Source organism: Arachis ipaensis, chromosome B06 (assembly GCF_000816755.2).
Source record: "Arachis ipaensis cultivar K30076 chromosome B06, Araip1.1, whole genome shotgun sequence".
NCBI lineage: Eukaryota > Viridiplantae > Streptophyta > Magnoliopsida > Fabales > Fabaceae > Arachis > Arachis ipaensis.
The window spans coordinates 131333692-131351695 of NC_029790.2; the positions used below are offsets into that span (position 1 = coordinate 131333692).

Consider the following 18004-nt stretch of genomic DNA (forward strand, 5'->3'; position numbering starts at 1 on the left):
TTATTGTATGCTATATAAATTATTATACAGATCTAGAGAAAAGAGAGGTTCAGAGAACGACGGACATAGTTTCAGTTGACACACAAATTATCATGAACTAAGAATATTCTCATGAATACGACATATTACATAAATATAAATTGTGTAAGATAGAGATCATGTGAACTGAGTAAATTAATGGCTGATATATAAATGATAGAGTAAGTTTTGCATGAGCATAATTGGACAAACCTAAGAGTGTGATTTTATTTTATTTTTTTTGAAGTAATATGTGATGAGATCCACAAAAGATGAGTATATAATATTTATTAAATAAATTTGCTGGATCGAGTCTGATTTTTTTTTTATTGTTATTTATATCCTTAAATTTGATGCGTTAAGTTTGTATATGTGTAAAAAATGTTTCTATGATATATTATCACTTTAATTTAAATTTTGCCAAATTAACTTTATGAAGGCCAAATATATACACATCCTTGTATATATATATGTAGACACCTATGAAGCACGGACATTTTACTGAGTTGTCGTGTCCACATGTTGGATACATTTGGGACATGACACTCACCGATACTCGACCGACACGCGTGTCAGCTGTGTTCAACCGTGTCTTAATAAAAAGTAAAAAATTATTCTTTGGACACGTTTAGACACACCTAAATACCATTACGTGTCAGCGTGTCCAGTCTTATTCTTAACATATATTCTTGAAATAAATTTAGATATAGTATATATTATTATTTATTAAAATAAAAAATATTTTAAATACTTGTCCCCACATCTTATAAGATTTTAAAATTCGCGTGTCGGTGTGTCCCGTATCGTGTCTCGTGTCCGTGTCAATGTCCGTGCATCATAGGTAGACACCTTTGTGCACTAATAAACATAACCTTTTCCTATTGAAACATGACTACTAATCTACTATGTCAAATTTAAATTAAAAATAGCGCTTAATTAGAATGACAAACTAGATATCTACGTATCTAGTAACCGGGAAATAAAAATAAAAATGATGACAACGATTTGTTACTTTTTTATTTCAATTTAAATTTTCATATACTATATATAATTATAAATACACACACGAGGCAGTGGTCAACTTTATCTGTCCGTTTCTAAAATCTAAAGCCAAATAAAGATTTACTTCTAGTTCTTATACAGTCTCTCACTTATTACTTGTCATGAAACATTGAAACATTTCCTTCGTTGTCTGGGTAACTGTTTGTGCCTGTTTTTTTTTTAAAAAAAAAAAAAAACCACAGCCACTGGACAGTTAAACGTATAGGTAATTAATGTTGTTAAACTGGTTTAATTTTTGCTTAATTTGATGTTCCGATCCATTGATATATTGACTTGATTTGTTTCATTTAAGAAATCCAACAATAGGCTAATTTTTTTTATATTGATTAAATATATGTGTAATATATTATTATTGGAAGATTAGGTGTTTTTTTTATATGGTGTTTTATTCAAATTGGACGGTCCGATTTGTTTGAAGAGAAAAATAAACTACAAATCGAAGGGTCCGATTTGTTTGGAAAAAAAATAAACTACAAATCGAAAGGTCCGATTTATTTGGAAAAAAAATAAACTACAAATCGGAGGGTCCGTTTTGTATTTTTTATTTTTTTTATTTTTTAAAATAAAAATCGGACGGTCCGATTTTAACATTAAAAATTTTTTTATTTTCGAAATTACAAATCAGACCGTCCGATTTGTGATTATTTGTTTAAAAAAAAAAATAAAACAAACAAATCGATGCATCCAATTTATACATCTCATACCAATGTGAAACACACCTCTGCTCACAGCTTCTTGTTATACACTTCTCTCTCTCATATAAAAAATAATAAGCGCCAACAATACCTGGGCAGTGGCAAGTGTGGATTGGACAGTACCTGGAATTTTTATTTTCTTGATACGATTCTTTTACCACTTCCAAAAATAAAACTTTTTTTAACGGTGTTTTTTTTAAACAATTCAATTAGGTATCTTTTAAAAATGATACAATATTCATATTTTTATTACAATAATTTAAAAAAAATTAAAATAAAGAGGTCTGCTACACATACAAGTCTTTTTGACTTATAAATTGGCACAAGTCCAACAAAACACACGTCCCACATTCAAAAGTAAATAAATGCACGTTATTCAACCAGTTCCTGTTTCCAAAGCGTGCTACTCACCATGCATTATGAACGACTCTTCTTCTTCTTTCTCCATGAAAACAAGTTTCTTGCCAAATTTGAAGATAATGGAACTTCAGAAATATACCCAAACGATTACAGAAATGCACCCAAACGATTACAGAAATACACCCAAACGATTATATAAATACACCCAAAGATTACAGAAATACACCCAAAGGATTATAAAACTACACCCAAAGGATTTAAGAAATACATCCAAAATTCGTTGAAGTACACCTTATGCATAATTCAGAACTCTTTCTCTTTCTCCTCCTCATCTTCTGCTACTTCTTTTTCTTCAAAAACGATTTCAGAGCTTGATATCAAAAAACAATGGAAATCGAGAATAACGAAGAAAGAAAACAGAGAGAAAAGCACGTAAATAAAGAAGGAGAAAGAGAAGGCAAGAAACGAAAGAAAAGAAGAAAAAGAAGAGGAAGAGGAAGAAGAACGTGTAGCAAGAAGAAGAAGAAGGTGCAGGGAAAACGTACAGTAACGGTTCGAAGCGCGTTAATATAAATGACTTATAAAGACTTGTATAAAAAAACGCTTGTATGTGGAGAATTATTATAAAATAAACACATCTAAAAATTATGAATAGATTTATTATTTTTTTAAATTAAATACACATTTAAAATTCAATCTAAATAAAACTAAAATTTAAAATTTAAATTTTAAATTTCTGTTTCAGATTTAATATATTTAATTATTATTATATTATAATTTAAATACATATCTAAAAATAAAATTATTTAAAATTCAAAATTTTAATTTTAAAATTATAAAATAAACTTTAAACCATCTAATTATTAACTAAACCTGTACAAAACACTCAAAGAAGTCATCCTCGGGGCACATGAAAAACCTCAGAAGCGCACATCGAGAAGTCATCCTCCGCCGTCGTTCATCCGCGCCACCTTCTTCTTCCGCGCTCATTCTCGACGCTGCCTTCCTCCTTCTCAGTGCTCATTCACAATGCCACATTCCCCTTCGTTAACACTCATCTTCGTCGCCGCCTTCCTCCTCCTCGTTCACCGTTCATTTTTTTATTGTTAACTTTATAATTTTAGATGTGTTACAACTGTTTTTTAATGTTTAAATTTAAATTTTAGATTTATGATTTTGGATGTGTTTCAAAAATATTTTCTGTATAATTTTAGATTTATAACTTCATAATTTTAGATGTGTTACAATTATTTTTTAATATTTAAATTTAAATTTTAGATTTATGATTTTGGATGTGTTTTAAAAATATTTTTTGTATAACTTAAAATTTTAGATGTGTTACAATTAAAAAAAAGCTACAATTAAAAATATTTTAGTTTGTGTATATAATTATATTCGACCATTCATCAATATAAAGTCGTAAGACAGATCCTGCATTTTATCATCAAAGATACAGTAAGTAAGGGATTAATTTTTTTCTAAATGTACTGATTTTGAATTTTTTTTTTCTGCAGATACAAATTGGAATATTGTAGCAAAATAGAAGAAAGAAGAAAAATGTGTTAAAGAAAGAACAAACGTAAAAGAAGAAAATAATAACTAACTATGAAGTGGGTAGGAAGTTAAAGAAATTTTAATTTTTAAAATTTAAATTAATTTTAATTATAAATGTGTATCCTACAAAATAGGAATATGTTTTAATTAAAAGATAATTAAATAATATTAAAGATTGACCAAAGGCTGAATTTTGTTGTACAAGTAGCATTTTCTTTTTCTAAAATGTGGATTATTGGGGTGTTATTCTCAAATGTGAAACCGTTTAATTAGAGAAGTAGAAATCAGACCGTCCGATTTATTAGAGGTACATAAATTGGATCGTCCAATTTCTAGAGGTACACAAATGGGATCGTCCAATTTGTGAGAGGTACACAAATCGGACCATCCAATTTATGTTAAAAAAATTAAAAATCCTCCGATTTGTGTACTTTTCACAATTTTAAAAAATACCAAAAATTATAATATTAAGATATATCACTACTTTTGCTTCCATAAAAAAAAATAGCCCCAAAAATATCCATATATACAACTCTTTTATTCATTAAAATTAATAATAGATAAAATTAACTTAAAGAACTCTACTAATTAATCTAGAATCATGACTGGTCCTAAACTAAAGATCAATGAACATTTAGGGTTACACTAAGTAATACTTTTGTTTTTAATATTATCAAAATTGTAAATTTAGGTATAGAAAATAAAACTAATTTTAAGGGCAATTCACTTAATTAAATCGTTTCAACCTCAATATTACGTAAATACATTGTTTCCAAATCCAATATGTAATTGCATTGTTTCACGTATCTATATAAATCGCTACTGGCAGTAGCGGTTTACAAGTGTATAGAAACCGCTACAACCAGCCGCGGTTTACATGTAATAGGGCTAAGTCATAAACCGCTGCTGCCAGCAGCGGTTTATGTGTGTGCGTGTGTGCTAGTAAACCGCTAGAGCCTATAGCGATTTACGTTGAGGATGATGAATGGGGCTGCCTATATAAACCATGGAGGGGCCAAATGTGGAGAGGTAGAGTGTTATTCACAAATGGAGAGGGATGATAGTTTTGTGGCTCTGGTTCACTGCTCTGGAAAAATTCAAAAGAGCAAAAGGCATGGTGTGAAATTCACAGATAGAGAACCGCTTAATATTTTTATCAGATCGTCGATTATATTGGCAGAGATTAAGCTAAGCATATTACGGAAGTTCGGTACCTGTAGGACGAAGTGGGTAAAAAAATTATTTTACAAGATTCAAATAGCCGTTGTTTCAACTGGTGTGAGATATGAGACCTTCATGATAGGGTCGGATGAAGACCTGCAGGTCTTGTTTCACTGCAGGCGTAGTTTTCCGGAGGTGAGGGTACCTGAGCTGCTTGCGAAGTTGGAAGATGGTGTGGATAGCTCTGGGGCATCGGCACCGAATCCTCAGTCGACCACAGTCGGTGGTGCCTCGACATCGATGCCTGTGATAGCAGCGGCAGTTCCGATTCCTGAGCCCGAACATGCTGGGGCTGTTCATGCATATGTGGCTCCTGTTGTGCCTGATTTTGAATTTGATGCCGGTCCAGATCGAGTTGAGAATGCACTGTGTGACAATGATTCGGATGAGGAGCCGGTCAATATTGGTGGGGACAGTGATGATGATATTCCAAGAGGTACACATACAACCCATTGAGGTTCCGATTCTAGAATACAAGAGTACCCTCCCCACTTCTCTTCTTTGAACTTGGAAGCCATCGGCCAACACCAGAATGTAGATGCAACATTCGATGGGCAGGGGATGCATGATGGGACACCTATGACTGAATTTCAGATTGGCCAATCGTTCCAGAGTAAGGAGGAAGTTGTGCTGAGCGTAAAAGATTACAGTATTCGGCGTGGAGTTGAGTACAAGGTTATGGAGTCAGACAATCTGAAATACCAAGGGAGATGCAAGGAGTTTGATAACGGGTGCACGTGGTTGATTCGGATAGTCGTGCGGAAAAGGAAGAGCACATGGGAAGTTAGGAGGTACAACGGACCACACACGTGTATGGCCACATCCACATCCATATCGAGCGATCACAAGTAGCTGATGCGTCGGTGTCGATTAAGGTATTGCAAGAGGCAACGGAGGCGACATATGGATTCAGGCCTAGTTATTGGAAGGTGTGGTTGGCGAAACAGAAGGCAGTATCGCAAATATATGGCGATTGGGAGGAGTCGTATGCGGATCTGCCTCGATGGATCCTTGGGGTCACATGCACCATGGAAGGTTCCGTTGCTCTGCTGAAGACCTCCCCGGTTAGAGTGGGTGACCAAGTTGATGAAGATAGAGTCTAATTTTATCGCATGTTTTGGACATTTCCTCCATGTATTGAGGCATTCCGCCACTGTAAGCCGCTCGTAAGCATCGACGGAACACACCTCTATGGCAAGTATGGCGGGACATTGTTGTTGGCGATCGCTCATGATGGTAACTCGAATATTTTGCCTGTTGTATTTGCACTCATGGAGGGGAAAAATGCAGAGTCTTGGTCATACTTTCTATCTAATCTTAGAAGACATGTTACTCCACAGCAAGGTATTCTCATGATCTCTGATAGACATAACGGCATCAAGGCTGCACTAGAGTCCCCCTAATAGTAATGGGGAAACCACCTATCTCCACCCCTCCCGTCCTTAGCATGCAGCCAGTCTACGTTCAAAGCATCCTCGGGGATATGCTGCACTCCACCCAGCTGTGGAACAACCCTGTCAACCTGATGCCACTCGATGACCGTAAAGTATATCAAAGTAGTGACCGCTCGCCATATGCGACTATGCTCCTCTGTAAGTATCTCGGATGGACCACGGCAAGTACATCAAGCGCGGAGTAGGGCTCCCATGCAATCTGAAAATTCAGAACTCATCAGACATTACCACAACAAGTATATATCTAGTCACAACAAGAGAGCAAACTAGAAACGAAACCCTAACTAGTATAATACTTACATCACGAGCGGTTAAGCGATCCAATGCAAGCCGATAGCTTATGACCCTCTGGTCCTTGCTATCGTTCAGAGGTAAGTATGCAGACCACCTAATTGTAAATCATATGAGACACAAACATAAAAAACCGTCCTCGGAATTTTTAAGCATTAAAAAAACATAACTCATACCTGGATGCCAGCGGGAAAGAGAAAACCTCAAACCCGGACGGCCTCAAAGTCGGAAACCGCCAGAATATCCAACTCTGCAGCAACTGGAGGAGACCCACAAGGTTAGTCACATTTCTGTTCGCTACCCGACACATGCATCAGTACAACCAAGCCAAAGCGGCCGACCCCCAGCTATACCTCCCCATGTCATCAAGATTTGCCACAAATGGCAACCACCGTATATGTACCCGGTTCGCACTCTTGTCCCCAAATAACTGAGTCGATAACAGCATCATGATGTAGGCACGTGCGTAGATGCGGACAGTCTCCTCGGTCGCATCTGGTGGTAGCACCCTAAACCTCTCGTGGAACCATGTAAAGTGTACTGTCATCTGCTTGACCTTATTCGATGGAGGCCACTCACTGAATAGGTCCTCAAACCACTCCCAAGCTGGTTGGCCACCCTCCATGTATTTCTCAAACTCACCAAGGCAACCACTCACAGCCTCCCCATCCACAGGCAGTCCTAGCTGAAATGCCACGTCTTGCAATGTCACTGTGCACTCTCCGAAAGGCATATGGAACGTGTGCGTCTCAGGACGCCACCTCTCAACGAACGCGCTAACCAATGGCTCATCCAGCCAGAACCATTGGCTGTTTAGCCTGGTCAAATGGTACAATCCAACCCTCTCTAAATACGGGATGATCCTTTCATGCATGGGCATATTCTGTTGCCGTCTCACACTGTATATACACCTAGCGGGCTGCACAAAACATGAAAGAAATACAAGGTCCAATTAAATTCTCCTATCCATAAAAAAATTCCCCTATCTAACAATAACAAATATCTTAAACCATCAACAAATGATGAACCGGTAAACAAATTAATCTATGAACCCTATATAACTAAGCCATCGAAAAACATGTAAGCTTCAAATTATAGAAACTAATTACGATAGTAAAAATAACAACACACATACTTGAATAAATAACAGCTAGAATTATAAAAATATTATAAAGCTTTAAAATAAAAAACTTCATATCATACAAATACACTAACCGAACTAAAATAAACCACTAACGTCAACTGTCCCTTTCCCTAAACTAAACTAACAACATGTAGAATAACATTCATTGAAGGGATTTGAAATTCAGCTAACTAGTCATATTTATAACTTAACAAGAAAAATTCAAAACACTAACCCAAATTGATTAAACTAACATCCTAGCATGCGAAGCCTAATTTCAAACTAGAGGGAATAATCTATAAATTCTAGTTCGTCTACCTTACATACAATTTTTCTAACTAACAAATACTAAGCCTTAAAAAAATAATTATTAACTAACCTCGTCACCAATAGAACCGGCAATATGCGCAACACCGTTCAGTCGGTACAAGGTCCTGTCTGCCATGATAACTCGCCAGAAGTCGTTGCTGAGATACCTCGGACCCGCTCTCAACTTGCTCTGACCTCTCTCTAGAATTTTCTCTCTCTAAAAAACGTCACAACCCCTCCAAATGAATAATCCGCGGCTACCACCACGGTTTATATAGGTAGCCAATTACACATAAACCGCTATAGGCTCTAGCGGTTTACGCACGCACACCAACACACGTAAACCAACCGCTGCTGGTAGCAGTGGTTTATGACCAATGCATATTCCACGTAAACCGCGGCTGGTACCCGCGGTTTATGACTTAGCCCTATTGCACGTAAATCGCGGCTGATTGTAGCGATTTCTGTACACTTGTAAACCGCTAATGTCAGTAGCGGTTTCTATAGATACGTGAAACAATGTATTTGCGTATTGGATTTGGAAACAATGTATTTGCGTAATATTGAGAGTGAAATAATTTAATTGATAAAATTACAATATTTTAATAATAAAAATAAAAAATATCTTTAATTTGTTGAGAGTTGAAACTATATTACGACCCTTAAAACATACATACATGCACAAAAGGAGTCAAAGTGTATTAATGTTTTAACAAGTCTCTCTCTCTCTCCTGGTTTCCCTGGCACTATTAAAAAAAGCAAATACCACATTCCTTCCTTCTTTTCTCTTCAATTTCCATGCCAAAATAACCATAATAAAACATTTTAAAAAATAAAAACCCTTATATTCAACAAAATCTCCAATTTTTTTTTTTTCAAATAACAAAAACCAGAGATAATGTCCTTCCTTTCATGCTTCCACCTCTCAAAAACTTCCGACGACTGTCCGCCGCATCCACCGCTGCGGCAGCAACTCTTCTTGACAACGCAAACCAGCTACACATACCAAACCGCCGCCGGCACCGTCACCGTGACATGGTCTCAGTCCATCTTCGGCCGGTCCCTCCAGCTCCATCTCCACAACCACCACCCTTTCAACCCTCCCACCTTCAACCTCCGCATCAACGCTTTCCCTTTCTCCTTCCGCAACAAGAAGCGCGGGCACAAATCTCTCTCTCACAACATAAGAATCTTCTGGAACCTCTCCAAAGCCAGGTTCGGTAACCGTCCGGAGCCTGAGTCTAATTACCTCCTTGCCCTCACGCTAGACGACTCCATCGCACTCCTCGTCGGAGATGTACCGCTCAAAGATGCATGCGCCACGTGCAAGGCACGTGATCCCGAGAACCGCCAGGTACTCGTCACCAGGAAAGAGTACGTCGACGTCGACGCCAACGGTGTCTCCAACAGAGTCTACTCCACGTCGGCAACGATCGCCGGAAGAACGAGAGAGTTGGAGGTTGAATATCACGGCGGCGGCGGCGACGATAGCGAAAACTCGAGGCTTCTGTTTAGTTTCGACGGTGAGGAGCTACGATGGACAAATCCAAATCCAAATCCTACTTTTCAAATTTATTTACCACTAATTTTGTATGTATTTTAATACTGTATTCGTAATTGTACAGGAGAGAAGGTTTTGGAAGTGAAGAGGTTGAGGTGGAAGTTTAGGGGGAACGAGAGAGTGGAAATTGGTGAAGGTGGTCACGTGCAAATCACGTGGGACGTTCATAACTGGCTATTCAAAAAGGAGGAATACCAACACTACTACAACAACTATAACAACTCCTACAATAATAAGAATAAGAATTATTATTATAACAATCTGGGTAAAAGTGATGATGGTCACGCCGTGTTTATGTTCAAGTTTGAGGAGGACGAGGATTTCGGGGAGACTTATTGGAACGATTCGGAATGCGGGAAAACTGGCAAGAGTTTATTATTGTCATCGTCGTCGTTTTCGTTGTCGTCTTCGCTGGGATCATTCGGCGGAAGCTCCTCCGTCATGGAGTGGTCCAATCTAGAAGAGAGCGAGTTGATTGGTCCCGTTGGATTAACTCTTCTTGTTCATGCTTGGAGAATTGGAATTTGATCGCCGTTACTTTCTGTATGTTTCAATCACCTCCTTCTTTCTTCTTGCATTTCATTGAGCAAATTACTTATTGGATTTTCTTTAATTCTATTACTGTTTACTAACACAAGTTTAGAGATGGTTAGGATATAGATTTTTACGTTGACCCATTCGTTCTACAGAGATCATGTATTATTTTATATTGATCTTATGTACTTTAATTTTCTTTTTTTAGATCAGCATATGTAAATTGTAATTTTTCTTTTGCACAAATTAGTGAAATTTTACATGAAATGAATTGCTGAGGGAAATTATGCGTGTTGTTAGGCAGTGTGCGTTTTAAGTGTTCGATGAAATGAGTGAATGAGAGCTTGATAGAATTTTTCATTTGGTAGCTAATTAAGCTTCGTTTGCAACTTCGCATGAGGATAAATGGTTACTAATTACAATAAGGTTGGTTGAATAGTCCAATTAATATTCAATTGTTAAGTCCAATTCATTCAAATTGTTAACATTAGTTAACATCATAAGATATTGATGCTGTCATTTTCAACAAAAATAGAAAAAAAAAAGAAAATAGAAAATAAAAAACGTATTTACTAATTTTTAAATGGCGATTTTGATGATCAACACATACTTAGTCAATTAGTAAGTAAGTTCGTCTTTAGAATTGTAAAAAATCGAAGAAAAAAAAACTCATCTTGAAAGAGACAATATGTGAATTTGTCACATCCTTGATGAAGAAAAAAAAGTTCTAGTGACATGTGGAAGGTTGAGAAAACACAAATTAAGACCTTGCTTGATATCTTGATGACTAATGCAAAAAGTTCATTGGTTTTAGTAGTGATACATGATATATCAAATTTGAGTTCTGAAAATAGAAAATTTTAGGAGATATAATTGCAATTTTTTAAACCGAATTAATTAAATTGTCATAATAAGATGTGAATTTTTTTTTTTCTTTTGACAATCTTGATTAGGTTGGAAGGATGAGGGAACACAATTAAAGTGTGTGCTTGATTGGCTACAGAGAAAATTTGATGTGGCCAAAGGGGCAACATGCAATTCGTAGTTGCTTTGCCTAACGGGTCGGTTGTTTGTAGGTTGTACTATACCAGTGGGCTTAATTTGGTCCACATAATTTTTTTTTTTAAGATAATGTTTCCATGGTCAATGTTGTGAACAACGTAGAAGAAAAGAAATAAATACCTTAGCTTCCAGAGATATTTATTTGGGCTGACTGAAGCATTTAATTTTTAGTCAATGAAATGAAGTAATGAACATAATCTATATATTTCTTGTCATTTTGCTACATCGTCAGAAATCACAATAATGGTGCATTTTTTATTTTATAACCTTTTTTCCTCTGTTTCTTTTTTTTTTTTAATGTTGAAAGCTGATTTTAATTAGAATTTATATTATTATTATTATTATTATTATTTATTTCATAGAATTCTTTATTGCGATCGGGTGTAATGTGTAATTTTGGAGGGAGCTGTATGTATGTACTATCTGATCTGTATGTACATCATTTATAACATGAAGAGACATGTACCATTATTATCGTTAAATAATTTGATTGATTTGACTAAAATTTCATCTAACGATTTTTAGTTATCAACTTCACGTGAAGTTGACTACATCCAGATTTTCACATTTTTTAAAAGCTTTTCTTACAAAATGTTGAAGTTAATTGAAACAAAATTATTGGAACAAATAAGTCTGATCTCATATCATATGTGATTGTAAAGGAAAAAGGGGTGGCCAAGTTTTTTTAGTTTGTTTTCATACTGTTGTCTTAGAGTAGTATTGTGACGAACTGATTAGAATCATTACTAGATATTTATTTTGAAGAGTCGATGGACTAAGGTCATCAGGTCAATGATTGTTTAAGAGAAAAGTTTATATGGATATGGAACTTTTTATAGTGTATTATTTTCGCTCTTCTCCTAATTATTTCCTTCTTTTATTTAATGTACGGTGGAAACTCACGTACAGTCAACTTCACGTGAAGTTGATAATTGAAAATCGTTAGATGATTTGGCTGATTTGACAAAATTTTAATCTAACGACTCTCAGCTATAAACTTCACGTGAAGTCGACTGCACCTGAGTTTTCATCTTAATGTATACTTATTTTGGACCAAATAAAATTTAGAAAACAATCTCACCTAATTAAGATTGGATGTCGTAATAGATGTTTTATAAAATCTTTTATTCATGTTCGTTTTTTTAAAAAAAAAAACTTTTATGCTACCAAAGATCGAACTCAAAATCTTTTAGATATAAAATTCTAAAATTATATCATGAAATTACTCATTTTAAAAAATTAAATTAATAGAAAAATATAATATTAATAATTATATATCTAATACCCGATATTATATTATAAAATTACATTTTTTAAAAATTTAAACTAATAAAAAAAGTTAGATAAAAATTATATCTGTATTGAAAATTAAATTAAGCTTATCAATTGATAGTAACCAAATTGAAGAATTCAACTTGAATTATAATCACTAGAGATTGTTAAAAAATATAGAAGCTTTAATATATATGACATGATGACAATTCATATCTAAATGTATAAGAGAAGCATAAAATGAATTCATCAATATTGATAAGAGTAAGAAAATTATATAAAAGCCAAAATTGAATCAAATTTAAAAAGTCAAAATTAGTCAAATTACAAAATGATAGTTAAAATTTGTCGCTAGAATTTATTTTAAATATATTATTATATTATTATTAAAAGAAAATTATATATTAAAATTATATTGTATTGTTATTAAAGTATTTATGTGAGTGAACAATTCTGACTGATTCTTGCAATCTCTAGCTACTTTCTTTACAACAGCAAAAATATAATAAAATTCTGTTCAAGGACCTTGCCTTGCATGCTTCTGTACTCAGCATGTACCTAATATTAATGTTTTGTTTATGAAAAATGTTTTTCAATATAAAAGGACAAATAGGTCCCTGACCTTTTGTTCCGCGGACATTTTTGTCTCTGATCATTGAAAAATACTTTTAAGTCACTGACCTTCACAAAATTTGGACGGATCAGTCCCTCCGTCCAAATGCCTCCGTCAGGGACTGATCCGTCCAAATGCCTCCGTCAGGGACTGATCCGTCCAAGTTTTGTGAAGGTCAGGACTTAAAAATATTTTTCAATGGTCAGGAATAAAAATGTCCGCGAGGCAAAAGGTCAGGAACCTATTTATCCTTTTCTCCAATATCAATATCAACATCAATATGTTCGTTATTCCAAATTTTGGATAAAGGGTAGACAGACATGATAATAAAATGGGGTTGAAAGGGAGAAATTATTTTGCATTTTAAGGGAGTTCTCATAATAGTTCAGGCGAAAATGTAAGAAGACGTGGAGAAATTTGAAATCCGAGCTCAATTTTCTAGGGGGTTAACAATTTTGATGTTTTGTAACCATCAATTGACCATCAATAGTGTTTTTAATGATGTGAGATTACATCTAATGGTGAGAGATCACTCACTTCTGTTTTGATGGTTAAGTGCTGGCCAGAAAATACAAAAGTTGCTAGTCCCTAAACTTTTTCTTTTTTTATTATAGAAAATTCTGTATATAAATAGGATAAGAATTCTGAAGCCAATGAGGCTTCTATTGTGTTACAATGCACATGCACTCCGAAAATTTTTAAAGGAAAAGATGAATTGCAAATGAATTTAAGTATTTGGATCTTAGTTTAATTTTTGTCATTTATGGTTCTACACCTTATTATTTCTATTGTCTTTGAATTCCTACAATTTATCATTTTGCCATTTACTATGCTCTTTCCAGTGTTATATTTCTGCTATTTTCATGCATATATGCATATTTTAATACAAGTTCTACATTATTCATGTTCAATTCTTGCATGGTTTTTATTACTAATTATAGCATGTTTAAGTTTCTTTTATTACTATGAGTAATTTAACACTCATGTAAATTCTTTCTGCAACTCACAAAGAATAGTCATATAAGCAGCAAAACATAATATTTTGGTTTCTCACCACATTTTTGAGTTCGACAGAATAAAAACTTCAGTCCGACAGAATAAAAACTAATCTATGACAAATTTAAACTCCATTTAATTAGGTGTCTAGGTGCCTGTCGTTGGTTAACAAATTGCGGCATACATAAGGTGGGATACGAAAACCCTAACACTTGAAAAATATTATATTAATATATTATGATCACATTTAATTTACCTTAATTATTATTTTTAGATTTTAGAGTGATCTCCATTCTAATACTCAAACTTACACGGTTACACCAAATACATCGAGACAAAATGGCACATGCCAATGAAAATATTGAACGACTTACAAACTATTAAAGAATTGAGTTATGTTAGGGAGCTAATGGAGTTATAAAATGAACATCTCTCATACTATCTAGAATAACAATCTGAGTATTAGAGATAATAAACATCTTTCCAAAAATTTAAATTAATTTTGGGGTTCACCAAGGATTGAACTCTTAATCTTTCGGATCTAGAGCTCTAATACCATATCATGATACCACTCATCTTAAAAGTTTCAACTGATGGCAAAAGGTAACACTAATGATTATATCTCTAATACTCTCTAATCCTCCGTACAAATATTTCATTGGCTCCTTATACTTTCCCTTCAAGAATTAAGTAGAAGTGAGTAAATATAGCTATTATATTATGCTTTCACGTGACGTTGCATCATGCAAAGTTCAAAGCACGAGAAACAAAAATGGATCATAGGATAGGAAGTTGCTTATCCTTTACGAGTGTGGTACAAGCTAAGATACAACCGAGAAGTAAACAAAATTTGAGGTGTATACACAACACATTGCGTTGGCTACTCTTATAAACGAAACTTTTTCAGACAAATTAAACTTGTTTTAATAATTAGTGACGTTGTTCATTTGATATTGAATTTAATTAAGGGTAGTTTCGTCTCATGAATTATTTGGTGATCTAAATGGCTTTACAACTATAAATGAATAACTTTGTCTCCCACACACACACACACATGGGGAGAAAATATTTTAGGATTAAAATATGTGACCTTCAAATTATGAAGCAACAACCTTAGCTTGCAGTTGTAGCAAGGCTGTCTGTCTATGATCTGTGCCTATCTAACGAAATTTCGTCCAAAAGTTGAAGTGCAATCAGATATATAATTATTGATATGTTTAATCTAATAGTTATAACATATCTTATTAAATATATAATAAACTACTCATAGGTTCAAGGCCTATGTTGGACTCATCCAAAAAAGTAAAGAAGCTATGAACAATCATGCTAATCAAGCTAATTTGTTGTTCTTTTAACCTTTCATGATAAGAAGAGTTGAAAAGAAGGATCCTTCAAGATAATTGGAACTCCAATTTGATCCAGAAAAGCACAATGTTGAGATATTTGAATCTGTTACATCTCTTTTGCATTATATTTTCACTTGAGCAAAATGTACATTATCCTCCTAACAATGTACACACATTAACCCTATTAATCAAGACTCAGAAGAATAATTAATGTAAGCATTGAGCATTTCTAAATGCACATTAACGAAGCAACCATTCCATGCCATTTTTTTATACAGGAAAACAGAACATATGGGAGAAAACAGAGAAAATTGCTTCCTTTCCCATATTTGGTTGCTCACATAAAAATTCTAATAGCCTACAATTTCCAGAGCGTGATTCCTGTTCTGTCTGAAGTCTTTTACTTTACCTTAACCGTTGCCATTGGCGAATCGTTTACTAAAGACCCAGGAGCAGTAAGGCTATGTCTATGGCCACGAGACACCGAAGGAGGAGAGGACAAAGCCGGCTCAAACCTGCAGGATTGAGTTCTCATTTTCTTCTTTTCTGCTTCCTGCGGATTGATTCTTGTGTCGTTTAGGCTTGGCGGCAGAACACAGTTGCAGAGAAAACCTTCAATTCAAAACAACATTTAAACCATTAGACATTATCATAACTTTCCCCCTCTTTAAAAAAAAACATATGTAACACCAAAAGTACACATTAAATCCAGAAAATGCAGCATAAGAGAAACAATGAGTGATTTAGAGATACAAGAATTTGAAGTTACTATGAAAACCAAAGAATAATCTGAAAAGCATACATGAAAATTCAGGTGCAATTTACTTCCTTCATGTGAATTTGATAATTAAAAACTGTTAGATGACAATTTAGTCAAACTTGTCAAATCTTTTATCGACTCTCAACTATCAACTTCACCAAAAGCATAACATTTATGATTCATAACCATAAAATTGCATAAATTGAAATGCAAGAAATAAAACATTACCAATTCGAGCAAGACGATTTATCCATCGAGGGATGGAGCGTCCTGTTAATTTGAGACAAAGATCTTGGCAAAAGTGGTTGCAGTTCTTCTGGATAAGATGATAGGTGTTCCCTGAAAACTCTTGGGCTAGCTTCTCCATCAAACACCTCACATCATTTGGTCCCATGTCTGTGTTTCCAATGAAAATTGACTTCCTGAAAGTGAATCCAGGACAGTGCCTAGGCTCCACTTCAAAGATTCCCGTCGTGTCTCGTTCGTGCGCTCCAAATCCATATTCAATACCATGAACTAACATCAAAATTCATCTAGTCAACTACCAAACCAAAAAATTACTCATATAATCACATACATAATACAATTAATCATCTCTAAGATCACTCATTCAATTCTTTTCGCTCAAACTATAACACTCACATCAGAATTCAATAAAATAAGCATTCATTTTCATTTTCACCATAAACTATAAAAAGCACATGGATCTGTAATGAGATCCCAGATTCTCAAATTAAAACTATACTTTAATTGACACAATACATTACAATTCTGAATAACACAAAAAAAGAAAAAAAAAGTTACCTTGAACACCAGAATGGTAAACTCCAAGGCCAAGCCAATAAGCATAACCGTTAATGGGCGTAAGATCATAGACATTAAGGTAAACTGGAAAACCGGGTTTTTTCTTCCGTTGAGACGATTGAAGTTTAGTGCACAACATTTTGTAAAATATATTAATTTGATTTTTGTTTATTATTATTATTATTTTCTCGTTGAAACGGAATTAGTTACGGTTAACGGTTAAGGTTGTTATGGGTTTTATGGGGATGTGCGTAACGTAACGGTTAAGAGGGTTGAAAGGGAGAATTTAGAGAACATTCAAGGGTATAATGGGAACCCCAAAAAGATAAGGGGAAAATGGAAGAAGAACCCTTGAAATTTTTCTCTGAGGAACTTTTTCAGAGATTCTTCTTCCTTCTTCTTCTGCTTCCCATAACATGCTTTCTGTCTTTCTTTTCTTTTCTTTTCTTTTTACATTTTTCTCCCTTCGCTTTCGGAGCAAGGGATGATGAAGAAGGAGAATCTTATGTTAGTGTGTATGCTTTTGTTTCCCCACCTTTCACTTTTCCTTTTATTGCTTATTTATATTTATTTTTTTTATAGTATTTCTATTATAGTGGTATATATTATTATGATGTCTATCTGGATATATTGAATTGATTTGAATTAGATTTGTATTTATTCTTATTTATCATATTTGTATTCCCACTTTTTATTTTTTTGTGAGGACAATTGTATTTGTTGGTGCTGTGCTGTGGTGCATGGACAAAATTAGTCAAGGAAATAAATAATTTTGACTTTCATCAAAATTGTCAAGGAAAATACATGTACCGGAAATAAAGGAAATTGAATGGTTTGGAAAGACTAAAAAAAATAAATAAATAATAATAATTGTTTCATTTTACCTTATTCCACCAATATTATTTTACATTTTTAATAGTTTTGATAACCACAAAATATTGCTATGTAGAAAGTAGAAACAATGTTTTT

At 34.2% G+C, this 18004-nt stretch overlaps 3 protein-coding genes across 3 annotated transcripts; 2 read left to right on the top strand and 1 right to left on the bottom strand.

Annotated features, from left to right (window-relative positions):
* On the top strand, positions 4737–5762 carry LOC107647662. The gene is made up of 2 exons (XM_016351719.1): positions 4737–5346; positions 5425–5762. The coding sequence occupies exons 1-2, from the start codon at positions 4737–4739 to the stop codon at positions 5760–5762; spliced, it is 948 nt and encodes a 315-aa protein (XP_016207205.1).
* Positions 8776–10450, top strand: LOC107605403. The gene is made up of 2 exons (XM_016307278.2): positions 8776–9610; positions 9713–10450. The coding sequence occupies exons 1-2, from the start codon at positions 8986–8988 to the stop codon at positions 10174–10176; spliced, it is 1089 nt and encodes a 362-aa protein (XP_016162764.1). The 5' UTR covers positions 8776–8985; the 3' UTR covers positions 10177–10450.
* LOC107605404 (deSI-like protein At4g17486) lies at positions 15516–17575 on the bottom strand. Its single transcript, XM_016307279.2, has 3 exons — positions 17036–17575; positions 16460–16747; positions 15516–16083 (listed from the first exon to the last, which is right to left on the bottom strand). The coding sequence occupies exons 1-3, from the start codon at positions 17172–17174 to the stop codon at positions 15872–15874; spliced, it is 639 nt and encodes a 212-aa protein (XP_016162765.1). The 5' UTR covers positions 17175–17575; the 3' UTR covers positions 15516–15871.